Source organism: Triticum urartu, chromosome 1A, assembly GCF_056163025.1.
Source record: "Triticum urartu cultivar PI428250 chromosome 1A, HENAU_Tu73, whole genome shotgun sequence".
Lineage (NCBI taxonomy): Eukaryota > Viridiplantae > Streptophyta > Magnoliopsida > Poales > Poaceae > Triticum > Triticum urartu.
Window position 1 is genome coordinate 369975344 of NC_141873.1, and position 26315 is coordinate 370001658.

At 45.0% G+C, this 26315-nt stretch overlaps 3 protein-coding genes and 1 pseudogene across 10 annotated transcripts; 2 read left to right on the top strand and 2 right to left on the bottom strand.

The window, feature by feature from the left end:
* The first annotated feature begins 5799 nt into the window (after positions 1-5799).
* On the top strand, positions 5800-26315 carry LOC125512468 (Pentatricopeptide repeat (PPR) superfamily protein). 8 transcript variants are annotated; one of them, XM_048677565.2, is made up of 7 exons: positions 5800-8881; positions 8953-9143; positions 23652-24166; positions 24576-24647; positions 24763-24838; positions 25135-25239; positions 25591-26315. In XM_048677565.2, exon 1 carries the CDS (start codon positions 5991-5993, stop codon positions 8571-8573), a length of 2583 nt encoding a protein of 860 aa, XP_048533522.2. In that variant the 5' UTR covers positions 5800-5990; the 3' UTR covers positions 8574-8881; positions 8953-9143; positions 23652-24166; positions 24576-24647; positions 24763-24838; positions 25135-25239; positions 25591-26315. The 8 variants fall into 8 exon arrangements, with proteins under 8 accessions (XP_048533522.2, XP_048533564.2, XP_087377733.1 ...); XM_048677607.2 differs by lacking the exon at positions 25135-25239 and having other exon boundaries at positions 5800-8561; positions 8641-8881; XM_087521607.1 differs by lacking the exon at positions 25135-25239.
* Positions 15953-17105, bottom strand: LOC147991281 (uncharacterized). The gene is made up of 2 exons (XM_087538606.1): positions 16108-17105; positions 15953-16025 (listed from the first exon to the last, which is right to left on the bottom strand). Exons 1-2 carry the CDS (start codon positions 17103-17105, stop codon positions 15953-15955), a joined length of 1071 nt encoding a protein of 356 aa, XP_087394732.1.
* LOC147991282 (uncharacterized) lies at positions 20039-21147 on the bottom strand. Its single transcript, XM_087521652.1, has one exon. The coding sequence runs from the start codon at positions 21145-21147 to the stop codon at positions 20158-20160; it is 990 nt and encodes a 329-aa protein (XP_087377778.1). The 3' UTR covers positions 20039-20157.
* On the top strand, positions 21677-22574 carry LOC147991283 (uncharacterized; annotated as a pseudogene).

Below are 26315 nucleotides of genomic sequence, written 5' to 3' on the forward strand. Positions count from 1 at the left end.
GCCTCGACGGGTCGTGGTGCCCGCTCGTTTTCCTCGTCGACGAGGTTGATGGCAGAGGAGGCGCTTTGGTGGGTTGGCATGCTTGGAAAAGGTGGATGTGCTACAGGCTACGCTTGTCGCCTCCGTGCGCCGCGCGCCCCCTATGCGCAATATAGCAAGTTGGCAGGAAACAGGTGAGGAAATGGCGGGAAACAGTGGCGTGTTCATAAAAAGCCATCAATTAATGGAAACTTAGCATCAAGCTAGCACAAGTCGTAGATGATGATCATATGAACACGGACCACATTAGGGAACCCGTCGGTGATGAATTCATCAATCCCAAACGATTGAATACTAGCAAGCGTTTTCCCACAACACACACGGCCTATTCCATCACAAATAGGTCGGATGGATGAACTGTATGTCACGTATCGCACATTGTCAAAAAGTAATGTGGTAGACCTTCTTTAATTAACATGTGTTAAAAAATTAAAAAACAAGGACCTCCAGCCCGAGCACACTTAACTTGACAGTTTTCTTACATGAGCTACTGGTGGAACAGCTAGTCCTTGCTGATAGGAATGCCTCTTCACATCCTTATGGCGTATCTGGATGACTGCCTGTCCCACAATGGCCAATAGGTGTTGTATTGACAGAGCATATCACATACGTCTTATTAGAAGCAATCATCTGCGTTATTATCGGTCTTCACACATATTTCTGATTACAGACCTCTTTGCCGCGTATCACAGACATCTTGTTATATTGAACCGTTTCTGTTCTCTTGCCTAATCACAAACAGTTCATACGAGTGAATCGTATGTTGTATATCGCACACACCTTCATTTGGCCGCCCGTTTCTTTTGTGTTGCCTAATCACAAACAGTTCATCCGAGTGAACCGTATGTTGTGTATAGCACAGGCCTTCATCTGGTTGCCCGTTTCTTTTGTTGTTCCTCACCGCAAATAGTTAATTGAACTGGACCGTATGCCCTTCATCGCACACGCAACTAAAATCTGAACCATGTTTGATGCGCCCTCCATTGCAAATGTTTTACACATTTCTGACAGTTTTCATACAGCACCGTTTGCGATTATGGCATCACACACAGTTTCTCGAAGGGTCTCTGATTGTAGTGTCGCGTTAGCAGCATCCTACAGTAGTGCTGGTTTGTGAGAAGCTTATACCCGAACCTGCCCCAAATGGGACAAATTTTTTACCACGGCATATTGATGTCACTCCATGATAGCATGCCAAGTTTCATGAATTTTATACGAGTTTTGGATTTACTAGTATTTAAAAACTAGGCATATCAACGTTTTTCCGTCAATCAACAGTGCCCTGGTGTTTGAATTTCATTACCATCTCTTGCATGGGACCTAGAAATTCACCCAAGGACACACATGTGATTTTTCAACCAACTTTAGTGCATTGGAGCATGTGCTTGTAGTTCAAATTTGAATTATACACATAAAATGCCTAGAAAACCCAATTAATGTATAAAAAGGTCAAACGAATCCCGAAAAATTTTAAGATTGAACACACCACTCCTGTTGTTCTACGTTGACACTAGAATTTTTTTTGAAAGCAATAAGAGGCAACAAATATCGTCCCGTCACCAAAGGTAGTACGTTCTCTTTCGAAACCATCATGCTTGTTGTGAGAAGCTCTGGTTTGTGAGAAGCTTATACCCGAACCTACCCCAAATGGGACAAATTTTTTACCACGACATGTTGATGCCGCTCCATGATAGCATGCCAAGTTTCATGAATTTCAGACGAGTTTTGGATTTACTATAATTTAAAAACCAGGCATCTCAACGTTTTGCCGGCAGTCAACAGTACCATGGTGTTTGAATTTAATTCCCATCTCTTGCATGGGACCTAGAAATTCACCCAAGGACACACCTGTGATTTTTCAACCAACTTTGGTGCATTGGAGCATGTGATTGTAGTTCAAATTTGAATTATGCACATAAAATGCCTAGAAAACCCAATTAATGTATAAAAAAGGCCAAACGAACCCCGAAAATTCTAAGATTGAACACACCACTCTTGTTGTTCTATGTTGACACTAGAAAATTTTTGAAAGCAATAAGAGGCAATGGATATCGTCCCGTCCCCAAAGGTGGTACGTTCCCTATCGAAACAATCATGCTTGTTGGGAGAAGCTCTGGTTTGTGAGAAGCTTATATCCAAACCTGCCTTAAATGGGACAAAATTTTCATCACGACATGTTGATGCCGCTCCATGATAGCATGCCAAGTTTCCTGAATTTCAGACGAGTTTTGGATTTACTTTTGGTCACCATAATTTATTTTACCCTTAGCTAACCCTTGTGAATTTCTCACCAAACAACCAAACAAAGAACAACTCTATCATATTTTCATACATTCTTCTTCTTGGATACCAATCAAAGGATTAACTAAAATGATATACCTCAGATCTAACCATTCTACAACCCCCTTCTTGAAATTTTTGTCTCATTTTCCAATAGTTACTAAACTTAATTCCTCGAAACCTGCTCCAAAAACCTAACTCCCAATAAATTCAACTATCAGGAGAAAGATTTCTATTTCTCAAAAAAGGGAGAAAGATATCTAATCATTCCCCAAATTTAACTCCCTAGATTTTTTCCTTTGTGATTGTGTCATCCTATGAAATATGTAAACCTCATTTTGTTTTTTCACAACATGCAACAATATAAAAGCAAAGTCCATCAAGAAGAAACGGAGGCAACATTGAGCATAGACCAAGCACCCAACATTGCAGCTCTCACTTCTTGGATACATCGAGGATCAGGGGTAGCGTCAGAAATGGGTCGGGCCCCGGGCCAGCCTCAGTCCAAACATGATGAACAGTGTCAAGTACTCCCTCCGTCCGAAAAAACTTGTCTCTCAAATGGATGTATCTAGCATCAAGCTTGCTACTCAAATGGATGTATCTAGCATCAAGCTTGCTACTCAAATGGATGTATCTAGCATCAAGTTAGTGTTAGATACATCCGTTTGAGGGCAAACTTTTTTGGACGAAGGAAGTAGTGGGAAGTTGTGCTTCGTGTGGAGCCCGCCGACCCGGGGATGCCGCATGTTAAATCATCTGTGTGTGCATATGTGGAATAGATTTTTATGATATTATTTTGCCATGCCTTTCGATTGTGGTAAGATAAGAGCACGATATACGGACAATCACATTTGGCTCTCGGTGCATATACACCCTATATAAAAAAGAGTAGATACTATTAAAAGGTAATTTTTTTAAATAGACTCACTTTCTGTTGTACTCATATTAAAAGTTTGGCCAAGAAATGACTTTCATGGCATCCTCCATGAAAAAAAATCAACACTATACAAGTTACTATTCACACCTATTGTCCTTGAATATTTGTTCTTTTTTGCCGTGAAGTCGATGGGAGTTTTTTCTTCACGAAACTTTTTATAGAGTACTCCCTCTGTACGAAAAGGCTTGTCCCTCAAATTAATATATCTAACACCAAGTTAGTGCTAAATACATCCATTTCAGAGACAAACTTGGGACAAACTTTTTTAGAGAGAGGGAGTACAACAGAAGGTCAAGTTTATTTTTTTAAAATAGGAACCTTTTGACAGTTTTTTTATCTATTTTTTCATATCACATGTATATACAAGCAAAGGGTATTTTCCCATCCGGCCTTTTTTCCACTGGTTCCTTGTATAGAGAAATCTTCAAATCCTTGACTCCTTGTGACTTATCTGGAATATGGAAGGCAGGGCTTCCGGCCAAAATAAAAATCTTTTTGTGGCAAGTGGCTCATAACAGAATCACAAGTGGGAACCAGGTACATAAAAGGAAGGGCCCGGGCGATGGCAAATGCATTTGGTGTGGTGAATGGGAAGATCGTGATCACATCCTTTTTTGATGCATCATGACCCAATTCATGTGGAGCGTTGTACGATTGGTGACGGGCTCCTCGTGGAATCCGAGTGGGTTCTCGGAGTTTTATTGGTTGGTTTCATCCACCACCGAGAGGGATAGGCGGATTGCATAGTTAGGTTTGGTGCAATTGCTTGGTCACTATGGACCACGAAAAACAAAGCCTTGATAGAGGGACAGTTCATCAAGCATTCGGCTGATATACTATATAAATTGATGTCTTTCTTGCAGCTATGAAAGCTTCCGGCAAAGGCACAAGATAGAGGACGAGTGCAAGAACTCGTCTCAAGGGTGTGAGCAAGGTGCACCGAGATGCGACGGTCAACATAGGGGACATCACCGGCACGGTGCCGCCCCTTGCTACCTCGATAGCCTTTACTGTTTCGCCATAGTATGGCTAGCGTTGCGCCACTATGTATCCGCCTACGGGTATGTATCGCTTCGTTCGTTCGTTTTATGTTGCTGCTTGCTGGACATGTTAGTGTTGTATAAGGGCCTTAGTCTAAAGCGCCTTTGTTCTTAAAAAAAGTATTTCATGTACTTACTCTGATAAAATCCGAATATTTTCATGTTGCAGCATACACTCACATTTTCACTTAAAAAAAGCATATACTCACATTTTTTTTTCATATGCAAAAGAGTGAATTCCGGTTTTCACCCCTTATTTTGACATTTTTGACACTAATTACCCCATTTAGCAAGATTTCATCCATTTTACCCCATTTAGCAAAAATGTTGCCACAGTTTATCCCGTTTAATTTTTTTGAGCATTCTGACTGGTGGGTCACAATTGTCGGGTCCAGCTGGCATGCCACGTCAGTGGTTTTTCCTGGCTATTTTTTTCACTGCTGAACTGGGCAGCGCCGCTTCTTCTGACTGGCTCAGCCGATGGAGGTCGCTCGCGGCACGTCCAACGTCCAAGTCGGTCGCGCGCCACGCTCACCTCCCATGGCTTCTCGTTTGTGTTGCTCTCCCCCAATTAATATTCAAACTGATTTTCTTATAAGCATCAAGTTCCTCTAGCATGTTCACCATGCCTGCATCATCTGTTAACTCAATCATGGAGTTCCCGTTGGCCTCCTTCTTCTGATAATTAGCGCTATCCAAGGGTTGGAACCCAATTCCTTCATCTTCTCCTTTATATCAAAATAAATAATGAAATACCTCTCAATCATCTCTGGCTCTGGATTCTTGTATCCACGAACATGTAAAATATGCCTAACACTCTATATCTCCGTTTCCATCCGCTTTGTGCAAGAAAAAGAAAAATGAATTAGTGGCTGCAATCATAATATACTCTAATACGGTGAACGAACACGTTTCAGCATGCATCATAAGATACAAAGATCCAAACTTCCTTTACAGCTAGCAAGTAACAACACATACTCTTCAGTCAACATATTTGCTACCTAGATATTTAGATATGTAGGTGCATCAGAGTTTGTAAAGTAGTATATTTACACCACTTTAATCTAATCTACAGAACCATCCATACTTAAGGCCATATATGATAACTGAAGAAAAGCATACATGATTTTAGATTATATTGATAACAATTTCTCCTATAATTTATTCAATGGTAATATGACATGCTGATCAAGTACAATCGTCCCATCAGAATACTTCAAACCGGAAATGAGTTTAGTAGGGAGAAAAATAGACAGAAAAAACCCGTTGACGTGGCATGCCAGCTAGACCTGACAAATTGTGACCCGTAGGTCAGAACGCACGCAAAATTTAAAAGAGGGTAAATTGTGGCAGCACTTGTGCTAAATGGGGTAAAACGGATGAAATCTCGCTAAATGAGGTAATTAGTGTCAAAAAAGTCAAAATAGGGGGTAAAAACCGAAATTCACTCTATGCAAAATGTAGAACCTCGAGGTAAGATAAGAGCACGTGCTTAGATAAAAGAGCGTTCCGGGGAGGTTGAGCGGGAGCGGGTAAATCGGACAAGACCAGCCTCTTTCTCCGCGTTCGTGCTAATGGCGCAGCGCGGCAATGGCCGCTTCCACGGTTCCACCACTCCTCCACCCGACGCCTCCCTTCCAGCCATTAGCACATGAGCTCCACCTCTCGCACCGCGCTCTCCCCGAGTCCCGATGTCACGGGCGCCTCCCGCGTTGGCGGCTCCGGCCAACTCTACGTTCTCCCACCTCTTCCAGTTCTGCGCCCGCGGCGGCCGCGCTGCCCTCGACGCCGGGCGCGCCGCGCACGCGCGCATGCTAGTGTCCGGGTTCCTCCCGACATCCTTCGTCTCGAACTGCCTCCTGCAGATGTACGCCCGCTGCGCGGACGCCTCGTACGCTCGCAGGGTGTTCGACGCGATGCCCCACAGGGACACCGTGTCGTGGAACACCATGCTCACCGCGTATTCGCACTCCGGGGACATAGCGACCGCTGTATCACTGTTCGATGCAATGCCGAATCCGGATGTCGTGTCATGGAACACGCTGGTCTCAAGCTATTGCCAGCATGGCATGCATAGCGAGTCGGTGGCCCTGTTTCTGGAGATGGCTCGCTCTGGTGTTGCCTCCGACCGGACAACGTTTGCTGTCCTTCTGAAGTCGTGCGGTGCTCTCGATGACTTGGCACTCGGTGTTCAAATCCACGCGCTGGCGGTGAAGGCAGGATTGGATATTGATGTCCGGACTGGGAGTGCTCTCGTGGACATGTATGGCAAGTGCAGCAGTTTGGATAACGCATTGTTCTTCTTTTATGGAATGCCCGAGAGGAACTGGGTCTCGTGGGGCGCAGCCCTTGCTGGGTGCGTTCACAATGAGCAGTACACTCGTGGGTTGGAGCTGTTCATGGAGATGCAGAGGTCAGGGATGGGGGTGAGCCAGCCGGCTTATGCCAGTGTCTTTAGATCTTGCGCAGCAAAATCATGTCTGAGCACTGGTAAGCAGTTACACGCACATGCCATAAAGCATAACTTCAATACTGACCGTATTGTTGGGACAGCTATTGTGGATGTTTATGCTAAGGCTAATAGCTTGGTGGATGCTAAAAGGGCATTCTTTGGGTTGCCCAGCCATACAGTACAAACATGCAATGCCATGATGGTTGGGCTTGTGCGCGCAGGGCTTGCAAATGAGGCCTTGGAACTGTTTCAGTTCATGACCAGGTCAGGCATTGGTTTTGATGCAGTCAGTTTATCGGGTGTCTTCAGTGCTTGTGCAGAGATTAAGGGGTATTTAAAAGGCCTACAAGTCCACTGCTTAGCAATGAAATCAGGTTTTGAGACGGACATCTGTGTCAGAAATGCAATTCTTGATCTGTATGGGAAGTGCAAAGCATTGGTAGAAGCGTACTTTATCTTCCAGGATATGGAGGAACGAGATTCAATCTCTTGGAATGCTATTATTGCTGCTCTTGAGCAAAATGGGCGCTATGAGGACACCGTAGTTCATTTTAATGAGATGCTGCGCTTTGGTATGGAACCCGATGATTTCACATATGGTAGTGTCCTTAAGGCTTGTGCAACTTTACAATCTTTGGAGTTTGGATTGATGGTACATGACAAGGTTATCAAGTCAGGACTTGGTTCAGATGCTTTTGTAGCTAGCACTGTTGTTGACATGTACTGCAAATGTGGTATGATGACAGATGCTCAGAAACTCCATGACAGAATTGGGAAGCAAGAACTTGTTTCATGGAATGCCATCATGTCAGGATTTTCACTGAACAAACAGAGTGAGGATGCCCAGAAAATCTTCTCACAGATGTTAGATATTGGACTTAAGCCTGATCATTTCACCTATGCTACAGTTCTTGACACTTGTGCTAACCTAGCTACCATTGAGATCGGGAAGCAGATCCATGGTCAGATAATTAAGCAAGAAATGCTGGTAGATGAATATATATCCAGCACCCTTATAGACATGTACGCCAAGTGTGGGTACATGCAAGACTCACTGCTAATGTTTGAGAAGGCACAGAAACGGGATTTTGTGTCATGGAATGCTATGATATGCGGCTATGCGCTGCATGGTCAAGGAGCAGAAGCACTCAAGATGTTTGATAGGATGCAAAGGGAGGATGTGGTTCCGAACCATGCAACTTTCATTGCTGTGCTCCGGGCTTGCAGCCATGTTGGTCTGCTGGATGATGGATGTTGTTACTTCCATCAGATGACCACCCGCTACAAACTGGAACCACAACTGGAGCACTTTGCTTGCATGGTAGATATACTAGGACGGTCAAAGGGACCACAGGAAGCTCTGAAGCTTATTGGCACCATGCCTTTTGAAGCGGATGCAGTCATCTGGAAGACTCTCCTAAGCGTTTGCAAGATCCATCGGGATGTTGAGTTGGCTGAACTTGCTGCCGGCAATGTTCTACTACTGGATCCTGAGGATTCTTCAGTTTATATTCTTCTGTCAAATGTATATGCAGAATCAGGGAAATGGGCTGATGTTTCTAGGACAAGAAGGTTAATGAAGCACGGAAGGCTTAAGAAGGAACCTGGCTGTAGCTGGATTGAGGTGCAAAATGAGATGCATGGATTCCTTGTAGGAGATAACGTCCATCCGAGATCGAGGGAGCTGTATGACATGCTGCATGATTTGATTGATGAGATGAAACTGTCTGGATATGACCCTGATTCATCTTCTTTTGCTGAGGTTGACGAAGAGGGCAGTGCATCCGAGCAAGATGATTTACTTGGAATGGTTGGTGGCTAGTCAGTCCTGTATTGAGGTTCCAATCTACTATTTTATTACAAAGCTCTAAACTTAATCTCCCCTGCAGCTGAGACAGTGATACTGCAAAAGATGCTCAGGCAGAACTCTGAGGCTGTTTTCCCTGGCATGTCACTGTACCGTAAAATGGTTTTGTTGATCTCATGAGTGTATGAAATTCACCAACGTTGGAAGACAAACTGGTGCACATATTTTGCTATATATATGACAGACTTGGCAATTGTGATTGTTTCCGCCATTTATGCTGGTACAGGCTTGTATAAAGGCACTTGACCAAATGCAGCAGAAGAGTAAGTGCAAATGCAGCCCTGTTTTCCTTTCTGCACAATTATAATTTGCTGCTGCTGATGCCATGTTTCAGCTTTCTGATTAGGTTGAGCGAGGTTATTTGTCATACAGTTTCTCTAAAGCAGAATCCGAGGATAGTATTTGACATGCTTGTGCACCAGACGCTTTGACAAGAAGCTTGGGATTATAACAAGGGAAGTCAAACTTTCCAGAAGATGCAAAGGTCTTGCAAGCATTGTCCAGTGCTAAATGTACTGAAGAGAGGTAATTTTATCCGGTTTAGTGCGTCTGTATTTCCTATCATTGCTGAGTGTTCATACAAATTGAAGTACTACATTGGTTACTAAAACGAGTTTGGTTCTTGCTGTTCAGTATGGTATCATTGGTATTTCCGTTGTGTGGTAGTGCTGGACTGCCAGTAGCATACTATAGTGAACTCTTGCCGCAACCCTTCTGTCATATCCCAAATTTCATATTATATCATAGCTCATAGGTATTTCCATAGTAGTCTCCAAATTTCATATTATATTTGTTACATTCTAGCTTTCTAGGTACTCTTAGCACAAGATGTGCATGTTTACTCCAAAAGTAGACGTGTAAAACATGAAGTTACCAAAACCTTCATGGAGATGTCCCACCTTCCTGAGAGTTGTTTTACCATGAATGCTCTAATTGGGAATTTGCAGAAGTTACACGAGAAAAATATGACTAAATGAGTTGACACTCACAGTACCAATATAGAGTTTCATGGAGCGTAGAAGTTTCATCAATCTAAATGAAGTTAAACAGAGTAGCTTACATTCATATATTGGTTGTCAGATACATGCAAGCCCGCACCATGAAAACCAATCTGTTTGGCAGTTTGTAAAAGAAACTGAATAATAAGAATCCTATATACCTAAGAGATTCATCCCGACTATCCTATTTATCTCGACATGCAGCCTATCCACATCAGCAATCCGCCACGTCAGCATATCTTAATGTGCAGCGTTCCATTTGTATAAAGTAAAAGTGATTGCAAGAACTAATTGATTCTTATTGGTTCCAAACTATTTATACAAGGCAGTTACAATATTGTGAGAGGAAATCTAACCGCAAGAAGCGGTTGCTAGTGTGAGATAAAATGGCAACTGCAATTAGCAGTTGCTAATATGTGAGAGAGATTACAACTGCTAATGGCAGTTAAGGATTACTATGTCAGTTCCTAATCAACACCTGTTAATTAGTAATTTAGCACGTGATCTAGCCCTATTCCTAACACCCCCCTTGGATCGCACATCTTCTAGAAGTATCCATCATCTAGAGCTTGTTGTATATTTCATCATATAGAGCTTCTTGTATATTTTTCATCTAGCTTGAGAATCATTTGTACAATTTTAGAATGCCCCCCAAAAGCCCCGTGGGAAAAATATGAGTAATAGATACACCATAGAAAACTCCTTTAAAACCCAATGGGAAAAACATAAGGAGAAAACGATATGGTATAGTTTATATTGCCTCATTGAAAACCTTTTATGAGAAACCTGATGGAAAAACTCATAAAGAAAAAGAGCACAATATTTATTATCTGATGATAATTAATGGGTTATAGTTCTATGAGTTTTCTCCCCCTGAAATTTGCAAATCTTGAAAACGTCTCATACCAATTTCGTGAATACACTTCTGGAATGTTGAATTTCGTAAAGACTTTGTGAACAAATCTGCTAGATTGTCACATGATTTGGTTTGCAAAATATCAATTTCTCCATCTTTCTGTAATTCATGAGGAAAGAACACCTTGGGAGAAATGTGTTTTGTGATATTACTATTTATATAACCCATTTGCATTTGAGCAATGCAAGCTGCATTGTCTTCATAGATAATAGTTGGTGATCCTAATGAACCAACACCACATGAAGTTTGAATGTGGTTAATCATCCTGTGAAGCCATACACATTCTCATGATGCTTCAAATAATGCGATAATTTCAGAATGATTAGTGGAAGTTGCTACGAGAGTGTTTTGTTGACTTCCATGAAAAAGCAGTTCCACCATGTAAGAATACGAAACCTGTCTGTGACTTGACGTTGTGAGGATTAGATAGATAACCAGTGTCTGTATAACCTACCATAGTCATATCTTGTTTCTTCTGATAGAATAAGCCAAGATCTTTTGTGCCATGTAAATATCTAAGGATATTTTTCACCCCTGTCCAATGATGTTTTGTTGGAGCAGCACTATGTCTAGCTAGTAAATTTACCGCAAATGCAGTATCAGGCCTGGTGCAATTTGCAAGGTACATTAGCGCACAAGTGGTACTGAGATACGGGAACTCAGGTCCTAATATCTCTTCGTCATCATCCCGGGGTCTAAAAGGATCTTTATTCATATCAAGGGATCTGACAACCATGGGTGTTTTGGATGGATATGATTTATCCATATTGAATTTTCCAAAGCCTTTTGAGTATAAGCATGTTGGTATACTAATATTCCTGAGGGAAGGTGCTCAAGCTGTAAGCCTAAGCAGAATCTGGTCTTTCCCAAATCCTTCATCTCAAATTCCGTCATTAGATGATTGCGTTCTTTGTCTATATCAGGTGTACTTCCAATGATATTAAGGTCATCAATGTACACAGAGATGGTACAAAATCCATGTGAGGACTTCTTTATAAATACACAAGGGCAATCATCATTATTTGAGTAACCTTTATGAATAAGGAACTCACTCAATCGGTTATACCACATTCTACCCATATAAGTACGCAGTCATTACGTCCATTAACTGCATAGAGAAATTCATTTGTACCGCCAAAGGTATTAAGTATCAAACGTTATTCCACTCATGACAGGAGAGTATGTATCATTGTCATCGATTTCGGGTCTCTGCGTGAACCCTTGTGCTACAAGTCTCGCTTTGTATCTCACCACCTCATTGTTTCCATTCCTTTTTTCGAACAAAAACCTATTTTGCTTCCACGGGGAAGACATTCTGAGGAGTAGGTATTACTGAGGAAAATACTTTTCTTTGTTGAGCAAGTGCAGTTCTGCCTCAATTGCTTCCTTCCATTTAGGCCAATCAGGGCGCTTGAGGCATTCCTTTACGGACTTTGGTTCTGGATCCAGTTGAAGGGTTTCAGCAATTTTAGAGGCGAAGTATATGTCGACAATTGTAGTCTCTCTGTTGTATGATTCTCATGAGTGTATATAGTTTATGGAAATTTCCTTTATACCTTCAGACTCTATGTGATTTCCCACAACAATAGAGTCATGGTGTTCCGATGTCCCAACAGTTATGTTTTTGGGGTTTTATCATTTATACCTTCAGACTCTATGCGCATTTGTGCTAGTTTCTAGATGTTGAGCATCTAGTTGGTGTCCTTCGACTTGGGGTTGAATTGCATTTACTGGTAGAGGATTTGATTTCCTATGTTTTCGCGGAGGCTTTTGAGAAGCTATATTCCGGTTAACCAGATTTCTCCCCCTCTTACTCTCATTTGGGGTTTGAGTGGTTTTACTTGGTAGCTCCACTCGTTCTGGTGCATTAACAGCGGGAATATGTGATTTAGTGTCACCTTTATGGCCAGTAAATGCATCTGGCAGGTTATTTGCAATGTGTTGCAAATCTATAATCCTCTGAACTTCAGTTTCAGATTCTTTAGTATGTGGATCTAAGGACTGAATGCCTGTTACATTCCTGACATTCTTTGTGCTTTGATTCTCCCCCTAATGCCGGGAAATTATCCTCATCAAAAATAGAATCAGCGTAACAGGCAGTAAACAGGTCCTGTAAGAGGCTCAAGATATTTTTATAATCAACGGAAAATTATAACCCACATAGATCCCTAGTATTCTGTGAAGGGCCCATGGATGTGCACTGCGGTGGTGATATCGGTACGTATGCTGCGCAACTGAATTTTTGCAGATGGGAAAAATTGGCTGAGTACCATGTACTGGTTGTAGTGGGGAGGTTGTGTGATATGCAGTTGGGCCGATTTGTATCTGATTTGTGGCGTGCAACACCGCATGTGCCCAACAAGATGTTGATAAATTACAATTCCGTAATAGTGGTCGAGCAATTAATTTTACTCTTTTGATGAGAGATTTAGCCAATCCATTTTGAGTATGAGCATAAGGCACATAATGCTCTAAATGAATGCCCATAGTCGTGCAATAGTCATTGAGTGCACGTGAAGAAAATTCAGCGGCATTATCCATTCGAATTGTTTTTATCCTATTTTCAGGATGATTTGCTCTAATTTAACAATTGAGCAATTAACTTGGCAAAGGCATGATTTTGTGTGGATAATAGACACACGTGTGACCATTAGTAGATGCATCTATGACTACCATGAAATACCTAAAAGGTCCTGATAGTATATATCTCCTTCAATGCGTTCAAGGAAATTAAGTGACTCATTTTTTACTTTAAGATAAGATGGTTTTATAATTATTTTTTCAGTTGTACATGCGGTGCACACAAAATCTGATGATTTTGGGAATCTTTTAGTTGGAAGGCTGTGACCAATAGAATTGTCAATAATTTTTCTCATCATCCCTATGCCAGGATGACCAAGGAGATCATGCCAAGTCTTGAATTTATCAAGGTCTTTTTTGAGGAAACACAGAAGACTTTTGCGTTTCATTGTATTGAAAAGGAAGAGAGTTTGTTACAACCTCCTAAGAGGTAGGGTTACAGGCAAAATGAGAGAGAAATCAATGGACGTCCCACGTTGGTGAGAGGATGTCACGCAATCCTCGTGCGCCCGCGGTCGCCCAAAGCGCAGCTTCGTCCTTGATCCTCACGCTCAGGGTGTTTGCCGATGGGGTTGCTGCGTCAAAGACGCATTCGTTGCGATGCTTCCAGGTCATCCAAGGGATCAGCAAGGTCGCGGTGGAGAGGCCTTTTTGCATCGGTTTGGGCGTGGCCTGTCGTGCGGGGCGCCACCATTCGACCAGGGAGTCCTCGCCATCCGGCGCGTTGCATGTAAGACGCAACTAGGAAAGGATTTCGTGCCACAACAACTTGGAGAAGGGGCATGCCAGGAGCATGTGATGAATCAATTCGGGCACTTGATCGCAAAGCGGGCAGCGGGCTGGGTGCGGCAGCCCACGGCGAGCAAGGCGGTCGGCTGTCCAGCAACGTCCCAGGTTAGTGAGCCAGTGAAAGAACTTCACGCGTGGGGGGCCCAGCTCTTCCATGTGAGCTTCCATGCGGGGCAGTGGGTCGAGCCTTGGAAAGTGGCAAGGTAGGCAGACTGCGCTGTGTATGTTCCTGACGCGTTCCACGTCCATTGCAGGCGGTCTAGCTCGGAAGAGAGGGTGATGGACTCGATTGCACGCCAAGTTAGCAAGTACTGACTAATCTCTTGGATGCTAAGGATGCCCTGGATGTCTGAAGCCCATATGTGCGCCTGTAGGCCGTCCGCCACCGTTTTGCTTTTGCGGCGGTGTTTGGGGATGGTGGCGTACAGTTGGGGCGCGATCTCCGGGATGGAGCGCCCATTGAGCCAATGGTCCTCCCAGAACAGCGCGCGCTGGCCATTGCCAATGATCATGGTGGTGGATGCGAAGAAGGCGCGTTCCTCGCTAGTGAACTGCAGATCTAGACCAGTCCAAGCTCTGTTGTCATCAGTGCGGGCAAGCCAAAGCCATCTGGTGCGCAAGGCCAAGCCAGTGCGCTCCAGGTCATGTATGCCGAGACCACCAAGGCGGGTGGGGCGGCAGACTCGTCGCCAATTAACATGGCAGTTGCCACCGTGTGCTTCAGTGCGGCCAGTCCAAAGGAATCCTCGCTGAATTTTCTCCAGGAGCTTGATGATCTTCTTTGGGGGCGCGAGCACCAGGAGCTGGTGTATGGGGATCGTGCTTAGCACGGCTTTGACAAAGGCGAGGCGTCCGGCTTTGTTCATGAGGTGGGCTTTCCAGGTGGGCAGCTTCCCGACAGTTTTGTCGACGAGGGGTTGGAGTTGGGCGTCGAAGGGTGAGGGGGATTCCCAGGTAGGTGATGGGGAACTCTGCGAGCGGGCAACCTAGGGCCGCAACGGCCAGGCCGATCTCGTCCTCGCAGTGGATCGCAGTGGCGGTGCTCTTTTGGAAATTAACCCATAGGCCTGACGCTCGGCCAAAGAGCTGCAGGATCTCACGGACAGCGAGCGTGTCGCCAGCCGAGGGGTGGCAGAAGAGGATGACATCATCCGTGTACAGGGAGATGATCGGGATCGCGCGGCGAGGGTGTAGCTGTTGCAGGACGTTGAGCTCGGCAACACGGTGAAAGAGGCGTCCCAGCGTGTCGACGGCAAGCACGAAGAGCTGCGGCAAGACAGGATCGCCTTGGCGCAGCCCACAGCGGTGCTAGATCGCCGGTCCTGGAATCCCATTCAGGAGGATCTTGGTGCTCGCGGAGGACAGGAGTATAGTGATCCAGCCAGGGAAGCGATCGCTAAACCCGTAGCGGCGCAGAGTCTCGAAGAGGAACGACCATGACATGGAGTCGAAGGCCCGTGCAAGGTCGAGCTTCAGGAGGATGCGCGGGGCGCCCAGATGGTGAAGTAGCTGTGCCGATTGCCGCACCAGCATGAAATTGTCGTGGAGGTTGCGTCCGGGGATGAATGCGTTCTGGATGGGGCTGACCAGGTCGTTCAACTTGGGCGCAAGGTGAAGGGACAACACCTTCGCAAAGATCTTGGCCACGAGGTGGATTAGGCTGATCGGCCTATAGTCGCCCAGGCTGGCCGCGTTGGCGCGCTTGGGGATCAGCGTAAGCAGCGCCTGGTTTAGGCAGCTGAATCCGCGTCCCCGAAGCACGTAGAGCTGCTGGAAGACGCAGACGAGGTCGTGTTTGACGACAGGCCAGCAGGAGCGCAGGAACTCCGCGGTGAAGCCATCCGGTCCGGGTGCCTTGCGCGCTGGCAAGCGCTTCACCGCTTGCCAAATCTCGTCTTCGGTGAAGAGAGCATCAAGGTTGGCAGGCTCGATGAGGTGCTGAAGGTCGAGGGCGCAATCACGGGTTCTATCAGTCCCAAGAAGGGAGTCGAAGTGCGCGAAGGTCGCCGCGGCCATGTCGTCGGGATCAGTCAGCACGGCGCCATCAACCATCAGGGTGTGAATCCGGTTCTTCTGCTTGCGGTAGGTGCATTGGCGATGGAAGGACGTGTTCGCATCGCCGTCCTTGAGGGCCGCAATACGCACGCGCTGTCGAGCCAGGGTGCGTTCCAGCGAAGCGAGGCTGAGGTAGGAGAGCTTGATCTGCCTGCGGAGCCAGTCCTCGTGGGGCGTCAGCTGCTGGAGCTCCTGGGCAGAGTCGAAGCGTAGCAGCAGCTCGCGAGAGATCGCTAACTGGTCTCGGATGTTACCCACAATGTGTGCGCTCCAGCTCGTGAGTCTGCGCGCTGTGGCCTGCATGCGCCGCACGATGCGGCGGAAGGGGTCGACGTCGTCAACCGAGTTCCAGGCGGCCGCAACTACGTCTTGGAAGCCGGCGATGCGTGCCCAATAGTCCTCGAAGCGGAAGCGCCGTTGCGCGGAGGGTAGGGGTGAGCAGTCAAGGTAGAGAGGGCTATGATCAGAGACGACCGAGGCCAAGCATCGGAGGTGGCATTCGCCGTGTTGCTCTTCCCAATCAGTAGTGCGGAGGACGCGATCGAGGTGAACCAAGGTCAGGGGGGTCTGCTCATTCGACCAGGTGTATCGTCGACCGTTGAGGTAGACTTCCTTGAGAGCAAGGTCGTTGATGACACGGTGGAAGCGCCCCATCATGTGTCGGTTGAGGTTCCCATTGTTCTTATCCTCGTCGCGATAGATAAGGTTGAAATCTCCGCATAGCATCCAAGGGCCATCACAGCTGGCGTGGACATCGCGGATTTCCTGGAGGAACGTGATCTTGTCGTGGTCATGTTGCGGACTGTAGACGATGGTGAGCCACCAAGGGATGGGCACGCCGGAGGGGCACGAAACCTGGGCGGACAGCGTGTTCGTGGTGAACTCAGGGTTGGTGATGGTCACCTCGTGTCGCTTCCAAGCCAGCAAGATGCCGCCGCGGGTGCCGATCGCAGGCAGGTAGGTATAGTCATCAAAGTCCAAGCCCAGGGTCTCGAGGACAGTAGACAAGTAGATAAACTCCATCTTAGTTTCCTGGAGGCAGACGATAGACGCGTCCGTGGATACAATCAGCGAAGGGACGGCGGTACGCCTAGCACGAGCGTTTAAACCGCGCACGTTCCAAATGATGATTTTTGGGCCGTGATCCATAAAGAAATGATTGACGCGGGAGGAGCAGGCGCGTGGTTAAGCCTCGATCGGGCTGCCAGCGATCACAGTGGTGATAGGCGCTTTGGAAAGATCGGCAGGGAGCTCTCGTCCGACGAGCGCCGCGATGGCCGCAAGGACGGTGTTGGGGATCGGTGCGGCGAACACGGCATCATAAGCACGCATCGCTTCTGGTGTGATCGCCTGGTCGATTCCGATGATGCCCAATGTGCGCAGCATCTGAACCTGCGTGCGGCGTTCGGCGGTGGGCGGCGCGGCGTTCTTGGCCTTGGCCGTGGAGGCAGAGCGCCCGTGCCGAGCTGGCGCGAAGTTAAGTGGCTGCCTGTGGCTGGCTGCTTGCGGCCGGGGGTGAAAAATTATTTTTTACGCAACATGTGGTATGGGTTTTATATAACTGTAATACAATCCAGATGAAAGTGAGGAGAATTTCTGAAGAATTGGTTTTTCAGACCCATTGCTTTTTGTTAAAAGCAAATATTTAGTATTATTCCCAGAGATTGTTGCCAGATGGAAATTATTTGATCGGATGTCTTTGAAACTTAGAAGGGTACGTGTAGATTCAGGATACAAGAGTGCATCCTCAATAAAAATGATAGTACCCATAGGTAGAATGAGTGTGGCTCGTCCTGAACCAATAATTGATGCATTGCGAGTTTGCGACCGGTGATGGTCATAATATTTCCTATTCTCTTAGTTAGAGTTTGGAAATATTTTGTTTCCCTTAGTATTGTGTTAGTGATACAACTGTCCAACGAACGTAGTTCTTCCATTGGATTGTCTTCCCATAAAGTCTATAAAGAGTGAGAGAATATTTTAGGATGAAATTTTATTCATATTACTCACATATAATACATACAAAGTATTCATATTACAGTTACAAATATAAATACGACATTATGTCTGAATTACATAATATGATTGGTCCGTAGGACTTTATTCTACTTAGAGTTATATATATTAGAACATCCATCATTACAATATAAAATAGCTAATAATATCAAATAAGTGATGTGGAGATTATATTAGATCTTCATATGTGTCTTGGGTGTATTCCACCATCATGTTGCCGACATCAAGAAAATTTTCATCCTTCTGCCTTGTTTCCCGAGGAGCGCTTTGAGAAGTGCTAGTTTCAAGGTTCTCTTCTTGTTGTAAAGCGTTGAAGTGAGCTTCAACTTTTCCATGGACTTGTTTGCCTTTCCCGGTGAATTTGAGGTATAAATCCGCTAGATGCTTGGGAGTACGGCAATTGCTAGTACGATGGTTAGCACATCCACACCTTCGACAAATCTCGGAGTTGGTATTTTGTTCATCTTTCTTGAACTGACCTTTACCTTTAGATTGACCAAAGATTTTATGCTTGTTGTTCCTTTCCCACTTTCTGTTGAATTTCTTGAAATTCTTTTAGTTGCCCCCATACATTTTGGTAAACTAAGTGTTAGCGAGCCCCGCTGGGTGTGGCTGATGATTCTTCTTGAGAAGCTCATCATGTTTCTTGGCCTGAAGTAAAGTGTATATGAGCTCAGAATACTTTTTGTATTTTTGTTCACAGTACTACCGTTGTAGCACTCATCGAGGGGTGGAAAGTGCAGAAGGTCTTCTCAATAAGATCTGGTTTGGAAATTGCTTGATTGCAAAACCTTAGTTTAGAGTTAACCTTTTGAACTGCAGAGTTATAACTGCCATGGATTTGAAATCTTGGAGCCTTATGAGGGATCATTCTCTTTGGACTTCTCGCAGCATAACTGCTCTTTGTTGGTCATATCTCTCCTTGAGAGAGTTCCATAAAGCAAGTGGTCTTCCTCCATTAAATATTTTGTTTTAAAATTTCGATGGAGTTAACGCCTTATAAAACTTGATGCTGCATATTTGGCTGCTTGTGGTATTTCCTCAGTGCCTTCAGCAGGTGTGATAATTGTGGAACCAAGTTTACGACATTCTAATGTTATCTTGGTATCCATAGCCCATGATAAATAATTACTACCATCTAGCTTAAGTTCATGAAATTCTCTATTCATGACGCCAACCATTTCCTGCATGTTATGATCATGCATGAATTAGTTTTACTATGAGAGTAAAATATAAGTAACTATAAATTCTTTGGAGGAGCAAAGTTTTGAAGTATAGCTGATGCTTTTATACTTATATGTGCAGACCTCTTTTTTTTAATGTAGATGACACTTTGAATATAGTCGCCGTTACGGTGTAGATCTCACAACAATAGAGAACATAATCTGGCTTTTACCAGTAGATGTTCATATTTCTATTACCTTGTGTCACTATATTTTAGAAAATCACTTTGAAGATAATCATTTGTCAAATGACTAGATGTAGACCTCAGAGCAATAGTGGATAGTCTGCAATTTGATGCAGTAGATCACATTGTTAGTAAAATATTTGAGGTAGTCACATCAATTCGCAAGTTAGGGAGAGCACTCGAAGATAGTCATTTTGCCAAAACAAAAGAAAAAGGCAAAATGTAAATCTTTCAGCAATGAGAACAATCTGCAAAGTGCAGTAGATGCCTCACTTACCTTATGATAGCACACTTTGAATTGTAAATAAAAATTGTTGTTCTTAAGAATTACATATTCTAAAAAGATGTTGAAGCAATCATATAGAATATGTTATACATAGTCTGAAACTTATTCTAGACAATACATGGTCTAAAAATATCAACTTACAATACTATACATGACTGAATATAATTTACAGATAAACAGAGGTTCTAAATACAATAAAATATCACTCTGAAATAAATAGACCGGTCTACTCTGCAATGTACGGATACCATGGGCTCATTCTGATGAAAAGCCACAACACCAACAACCTTTTATTTTTTTGGTTATTGGCCTGTAGGCCAGTTTGGGTGAGAGAGGTGCGAGTTGGATTGGCCCAACACTGACAGAAGGAGGGATAGGGAGGGCACGGGCGAGGGTTTCCCCTGGTTGCCACCACTCCCGGTCCCCTCTATGTTCGGCCGTGTGCCAAGCACTGCTGCTCGTCGGCCCTCCCTGCCTATGTCATGCCATCTTCAAGGGGGGCGGGGCGGGCCCCGCGCTGCACCACAGCCTCCTCCACTGTTGCTCGCCTTGGGGGCGCCGGTGAGGTCGAGGGCGTCCAATGACCACGCGCCCCGGACGGCTACGCGTTGCTGCTCCCTGGTCGCGACGAAGCGGCGCAAGATCTGTCGGGCTTCTAGCGGTGGCGTAGGAGGTAGAGGCGGCGCTGAAGGAGGTAGTGTTGCCGGTGTTGGAGGTGGTGGCGTCGTCGACGAGCCCTCGTCTTCCACCTCCATGTCTTCAACCTTGATGGCCATGTTCAGGTAGGAGATGATGGTGTAGCCGCTGGTTTTCGTTGCTGCCGGCGTCGGGGACGAAAGATCCAGGACGGGCCCGTATCCAGGAGGGAGGAAGTGCTCTGACAGTTCGTCCGTTGGCGTCAGCGACGGCAGCCGTGGAGGCGGTTGTTGAGTGCCGGCACACTTTGGGCATGGTCCAAAACCGTGCTCCAGGCAGTACGGGGGCAGATGCGGTGGCGCAAGGTCGTAGTTGAAGTTCTCCTCTTCTCCCAGAAACGGTGCTGACGGACCTGCAAGCAGCCAATCCATCAGATGGATGGCAAAAGCAGATGGAGTTGCTGATACGACGTGGTCGACGGCGATGGCCAGAGACGAAGGCCTGGCATTGCACAATGCAGGTACGTCGTGGTTGACAGCCGCGGCCGGAGCGGAAGGACCAGCCTGCTGCACCCTTGGTTCATGCCCATGAAGGGGGTGGGTTGCCGTGGCGTGCATACCCATGCACGGCGACGGTTCTGGCGAAAATGCGGCGACGAGAGCCACTGCTTGGACCAGGAGCATGATGGCGACGTGCAACATTACGGTGGCGCTGGATGCGAGGAATGTGACGACTTTCTTCTGGATGAAGCGGGCAAAAGCAAAAGCCAGTGACGACAGGTCCTTTCCTGCCATGGTTCTCACCTTTTTCCTCTCTTTCCCGTGATTGCTCTTTGGACAGAGCATTTACTGATAACGTGTAGAAAGTAAAAGTGATTGCTACAAGTAATTGATTCTCATTGATTCCAAACTATTTATACCCGAGCCGGTTACAATATTGTGAGAGGAAATCTAACCGCAAGAATCGGTTGCTAGAGTGTGAGACAAAATGACAATTGCAGTTGCTAATATGTGAGAGAGATTACAACTGCTAATGACAGTTAGGGATTACAATGTCAGTTCCTAATTAGCACATGTTAATACCTGTTACGAATAGGGATTACTATGTCAGTTCCTAATTAGCACATGGTATTAGTAGTTGTAATCTCTCTCACATATTACCAACTTCTAATTGCAGCCATTTTGTCTCACACTTTAGCAACCACTACTTTCGGTTAGAATTACTTTGACAAACTTGTAATTGTCTCTTGTATAAATAGTTTGGAGTCAATAAAGAATCACAAGAGTTCAATCATTCACTTTTACTTTTCACACGTTATCACACTATCTTTGCCGAGACTGACATCACGGGGAAGAAAGGAGAAAGGTAAGAATCATGTCAGGAAAGGACCTGCCGTCACTAGCTTTTGCTTTTGCCCCTTCATCTAGAAAGAAAGTCGTCGCTTTCTTCGCACCCAGCGCCACCGCAATGCTGCATGTCGCCGTCATGCTCCTGGTCCAAGCAGTGGCACTCGTCGCCAGAACCGTCGCCGTGCGTGGGTATGCACGCCACGGCAACCCACCCACTCCGTGGGCATGAACCAATGGTGCACCAGGTTGGTCCTTCTGCTCCGGTTGTGGCTGTCAACCACGACGTACTTGCACTGCACCATGCCGGGCCATTGGCTCCGGCTATCGCCGTCAACCACGTCATACCGGCAACTCCACCATCGTCTTTTCCCATCCATCCGATGGATTGGCTGCTTGCAGGTTCGTCAGCACTGTTTCTGGGAGAAGAGGAGAATTTCAACTGCGACCTTGCGCCGCTGCCTCTGTCCTCGTGAGCACGGTTTTAGACCATGCCGAAAGTGTGTGGGCGCTCCACCGCCGCCTCCACGGCTGCCGTCGCTGACGCCGACAGACGAACTGCCGGAGCACTTCCTCCTGGATACGGCCCCGTCCCGGATCTTCCGTTCCCGACGCTGGCAGCAGCGGAAACCGGTGGCTACACTGTCATCCCCGACTTGAAGATGGCCATCAAGGTTGAAGACGTCGAAGTGGAAGGCGAGGGCTCGTCGACGACGGCACCACCTCCATCACCGGCGACACCACCTCCTCCGGCGCCGCCTCTACCTCCCACGCCACCACCGGAAGCCCGCTAGATCTTGCGCCACCTCGGCACGGCCATGGAGCAGCACCGTGCAACCCTTCGGGGCACGTGGTCGCTGGACGCCCTTGGCCTCACCGGCGCCCTTGGGGCGAGCAGCAGCGGAGGAGGCCGTGGTGCAGCGTAGGGCCCACCCTGGCCCCTTTGAAGACGACACGACACCGGCAGGGGAGGGTTGGTGAGCGGCAGTGCATGGCACCCGGTCGAACAGAGAGGGGATCAGGAGTGGCAGCGAGAAGGGGAAACCCTCGCCCGTGCCCTTCTTCTGTCGGTGTTGGGCCAGCCCAACTCGCCCCTCCTCTCACCCGAACAGACATGTGGGCCGAATGGCCTAAAGGGCCTCAGCCCAGGTTACTTCGGCCTGCAGGTCAATAACCGAAAAAAAGGAGGCTGCTGGTGCTTGTGGCGTTTCATCAGAAAAGAGCCCATATTACCCGTATATTGCAGAGTAGCCCGTTCTATTTATTTCAGAGGTGTTATTTTATTGTGTTTAGAACCTCTGGTTTGTCTTTAAATTATGTTCAGCTGTGTACTGTATTGTAAGTTCATATTTTAGACCATGTATTGTCTAGAATAAAGTTTCAGACCATGTATACATATTCTATATGATTGCTCAACATCTTTTTAGAACATGTAATTCTTAAGTACAACAATATTATTATTTTACAATTCAAAGTTTGGGACCACAAGGTAATTGAGGCATCCTCTGCATTTTGCAGATTATCCTCATTGCTGAAAGATCTACATTTTGCCTTTTTATTTTCTTTTGGTAAAATGACTATCTTCGAGTGCTCTCCCAAACTTGCGAATCGATGTGACCACCTCAAATATTTTATTAGCAATCAAAAGGTAACAGTGTGATCTACTACATCAAATCGCCGACTATCCACTATTGCCGTGAGGTCTACATCTAGTCATTTGACAGATGACTACCTTCAAAGTGATTTTCTAAAATGTGATGTGACACAAGGTAATAGGAATATGAACATCTACTGGTAAAAGCCAGATTATGTTCCCTATTGCTGTGAGATCTACACCGTAATGGTGACTATCTTCAAAGTGTCATCTACATAAAATGAGATCTGCACATATAAGTATAAAGCATCAGCTATACTTCAAAAAACTTTGCTCCCCCGAAGCATTTGTTGTTACTTACATTTTACTCTCATAGTAAAACTAATTCTTGCATGATCATAACATGCAGGAAATGGCTGGCGTTATGAACAAAGAATTTCATGGGCTATGGATACCAAGATAGCATTAGAATGTCGTAAACTTGGTTCACAATTATCACACCTGATGAAGGCGCTGAGGAAATACCGCAAGCAGCCAAGACTTAATTTTGTTTTGTTCACAATTAGACCTTTCCACTTTATTGCCTTTGCTGCCAATTATTTTGCGTTATATTGACTGATGTGCCGTTCCCTTCCTCCGACTTTAGAACTATGATGTTTCTAATAGTATACAAGTTTGCAAATTGCTCCATTGAACAAGCTTTGTGTAATGGCAAGATGCCTACCAAGACTTAATTTTGTCTCGTTCACAATTAGACCTTTCCACTTTACTGCCTTTGTTGCCAGTTATTTTGCGTTATATTGACTGATGTGCCGTTCCCTTCCTCTGACTTTAGAACTATGATGTTTCTAATAGTATACATGTTTGGAAATTGCTCCATTGAACAAGCTTAGGACACAAGTGCTCTTCCCAACAGGTTATTATGTAAGTGCCACAACTTCAATCCGTCGATTGTTATGCCTTTGCAAAGTTTATGATAGATATAGAAGCATCATAATTGAACATCTGCATATCTTAAATATTTTAGAATTTACCTGCTATTTCATGAATACGTTATTCATGCAGTACATATATGTGCTTCCTTTTCTCTATTAATAGTTTGACATATTGTTGTTAATTGCCCTAAGAGATCTTGGTTTTGCATTTGTATACATTTCTTCTTGTATGCTGCATCCTGCCCATATGGAGAAGGCATAATAAATTATTTTGCGCCCATCTATTTTGTGATCATTCATGTATGCGATATTGTTTTTCTTTGTTCCCTTCATCTACTAGCAAAATGCACGCTATTTTCCATTAGGCGACTTTTCTTACACTTATTTATTCTTTGCAGAGTGTGGCAATAGAAATCAATATATACACTCAGTTGTTTGCTTATCCAAGAAGAACCAGTTACGAAGCCGAGGTTAGCTTTGAATTTTAGTGATTTGTTTGTTGTCCGCACCATGTTCACACCCTATAATTTCTTGATCTACTATTGGTTTCACAACTAAATTTATGATTGGTTTGTATCCATGCAGAGGGAACACTTCCCAAGCACTTCAGATGCAATTAACACTGATGGTCAAGGATAGTTATCTGTCTGATATGACAAAGGTAACTCATCCATCATTTGTTAGTGAGACGCCATAACTAAATTGATGATTTTTTCCACTAATTTGTTGGAGATGCTCTGTGAAAATTTAGTGTTTAGCACAGTTGTTCCCATGCTTTGCGATACGTCATGTTTCACAGCCGAAACAAGATTCAGTTAGTTTGACTAAAAAAACATTTCACTTAGTTTTGTTATAATATTTCCATCAGATACATATGATTGCAGTTATTAAGTCCATTCCACATTTTTTGTCATACATAGTTGCAATTTAAAGATGGCCATTTTGCCATTAATGCAGGTTCAAATTAATCATGGAGGTTATTTGTATCGATTCCAAGTTCCTGACGGAACATAGCTCCCTTTCATAGACAACTTCTATAGATAATGTGTTACTTCAACATTGGTGAGGATGATTCTTCATATATGCAGTGCTAAGACAACTGAATATCATTGAAATATATTGCAACCCTTTCCAGTAACAACGCACAGGGTATCATCTAGTAGTAGATATCAGGCGCCTCATACTTATGCCGGGGTAGATATTTCAGTGATTGAAATTTAGTTGCATGCCTGCATTCAGTGTCTCAAACATCACTCTAGAGTCTAGATACTTAGTCTGCTATAATTACTACTAATCCTGATGTTTGACAAACAATCATGCACTTTGCCTTTCGAATGACTTGGCCTTCACTTGCCCTTCTCGCCGGTGTAGCTTACATGGCCCAGGGCCACATGTTTTCCACCTTTCTTTCAGGTTTCCCCCTTTTTGTGACAGAACTTCAAGATGGAGAGTAGCAGTGATTTTGAAGGTTCTGCCGATGCAGGTAAAGTGGAGGAAAATGTTGATGCGTGTTGCGGACTATTGAAATGCACCCGCCGAGCAATGATCAGTCAGGCGGTTACAACTAACAAGAAACGAGCAGGAAAGCTACAAGGACGCTCACTAACAGTGGCACATAAGCTCTGGCAAGGTCTACCAAGCTGAATGTTGATTCTGCTTTCCATTTGTGATCAGCTGAGAGGTAGGGGGCAAACAGGAGCAGTTCCTGGCTACAGGATCCACCAGATTTTCTTGTAGTACCAGTCTTGGTTCATGACGCAACCCTGCTTGCTAGTTAATGAAGTCCATTTGCTGCCAAAAAGGATAAAAAGAAACTGCTGCACAGAAAGCTCGCTAGATTCACTACTGAATCAACTGGAGAACGACCGTAATGCATGCTACTCCATCCGTCACATTTATTATGGAACTGAGGGAGTACCAATTACATGGTTTATGTTTTACTCCCTCCGTTCCTAAATATAATTCTTTTTATACATTTTAAATGGACTACAACAAACGGATGTATATAGACATATTTTAGAACGTAGATTCACTCATTTTGTTCCGAATGTAGTCACTTGTAGGAATTTCTAGAAAGACTTATATTTGAGAACGGAGTAATATATAGTTGAGAGCTCCCAGTAAAGCTTTGCTTGATC

Coding starts and splice junctions, on each gene's coding strand:
- LOC147991282 (XM_087521652.1), bottom strand. CDS start 21,147: ATGCTCTGTCCAAAGAGCAATCACGGGAAAGAGAGGAAAAAGGTGAGA.
- LOC147991281 (XM_087538606.1), bottom strand. CDS start 17,105: ATGGATCACGGCCCAAAAATCATCATTTGGAACGTGCGCGGTTTAAAC. Junction 16,026..16,107: donor CACGAGGACTGGCTCCGCAG/GCAGATCAAGCT, acceptor GCGGCCCTCAAG/GACGGCGATGCGAACACGTC.
- LOC125512468 (XM_048677565.2), top strand. CDS start 5,991: ATGTCACGGGCGCCTCCCGCGTTGGCGGCTCCGGCCAACTCTACGTTC.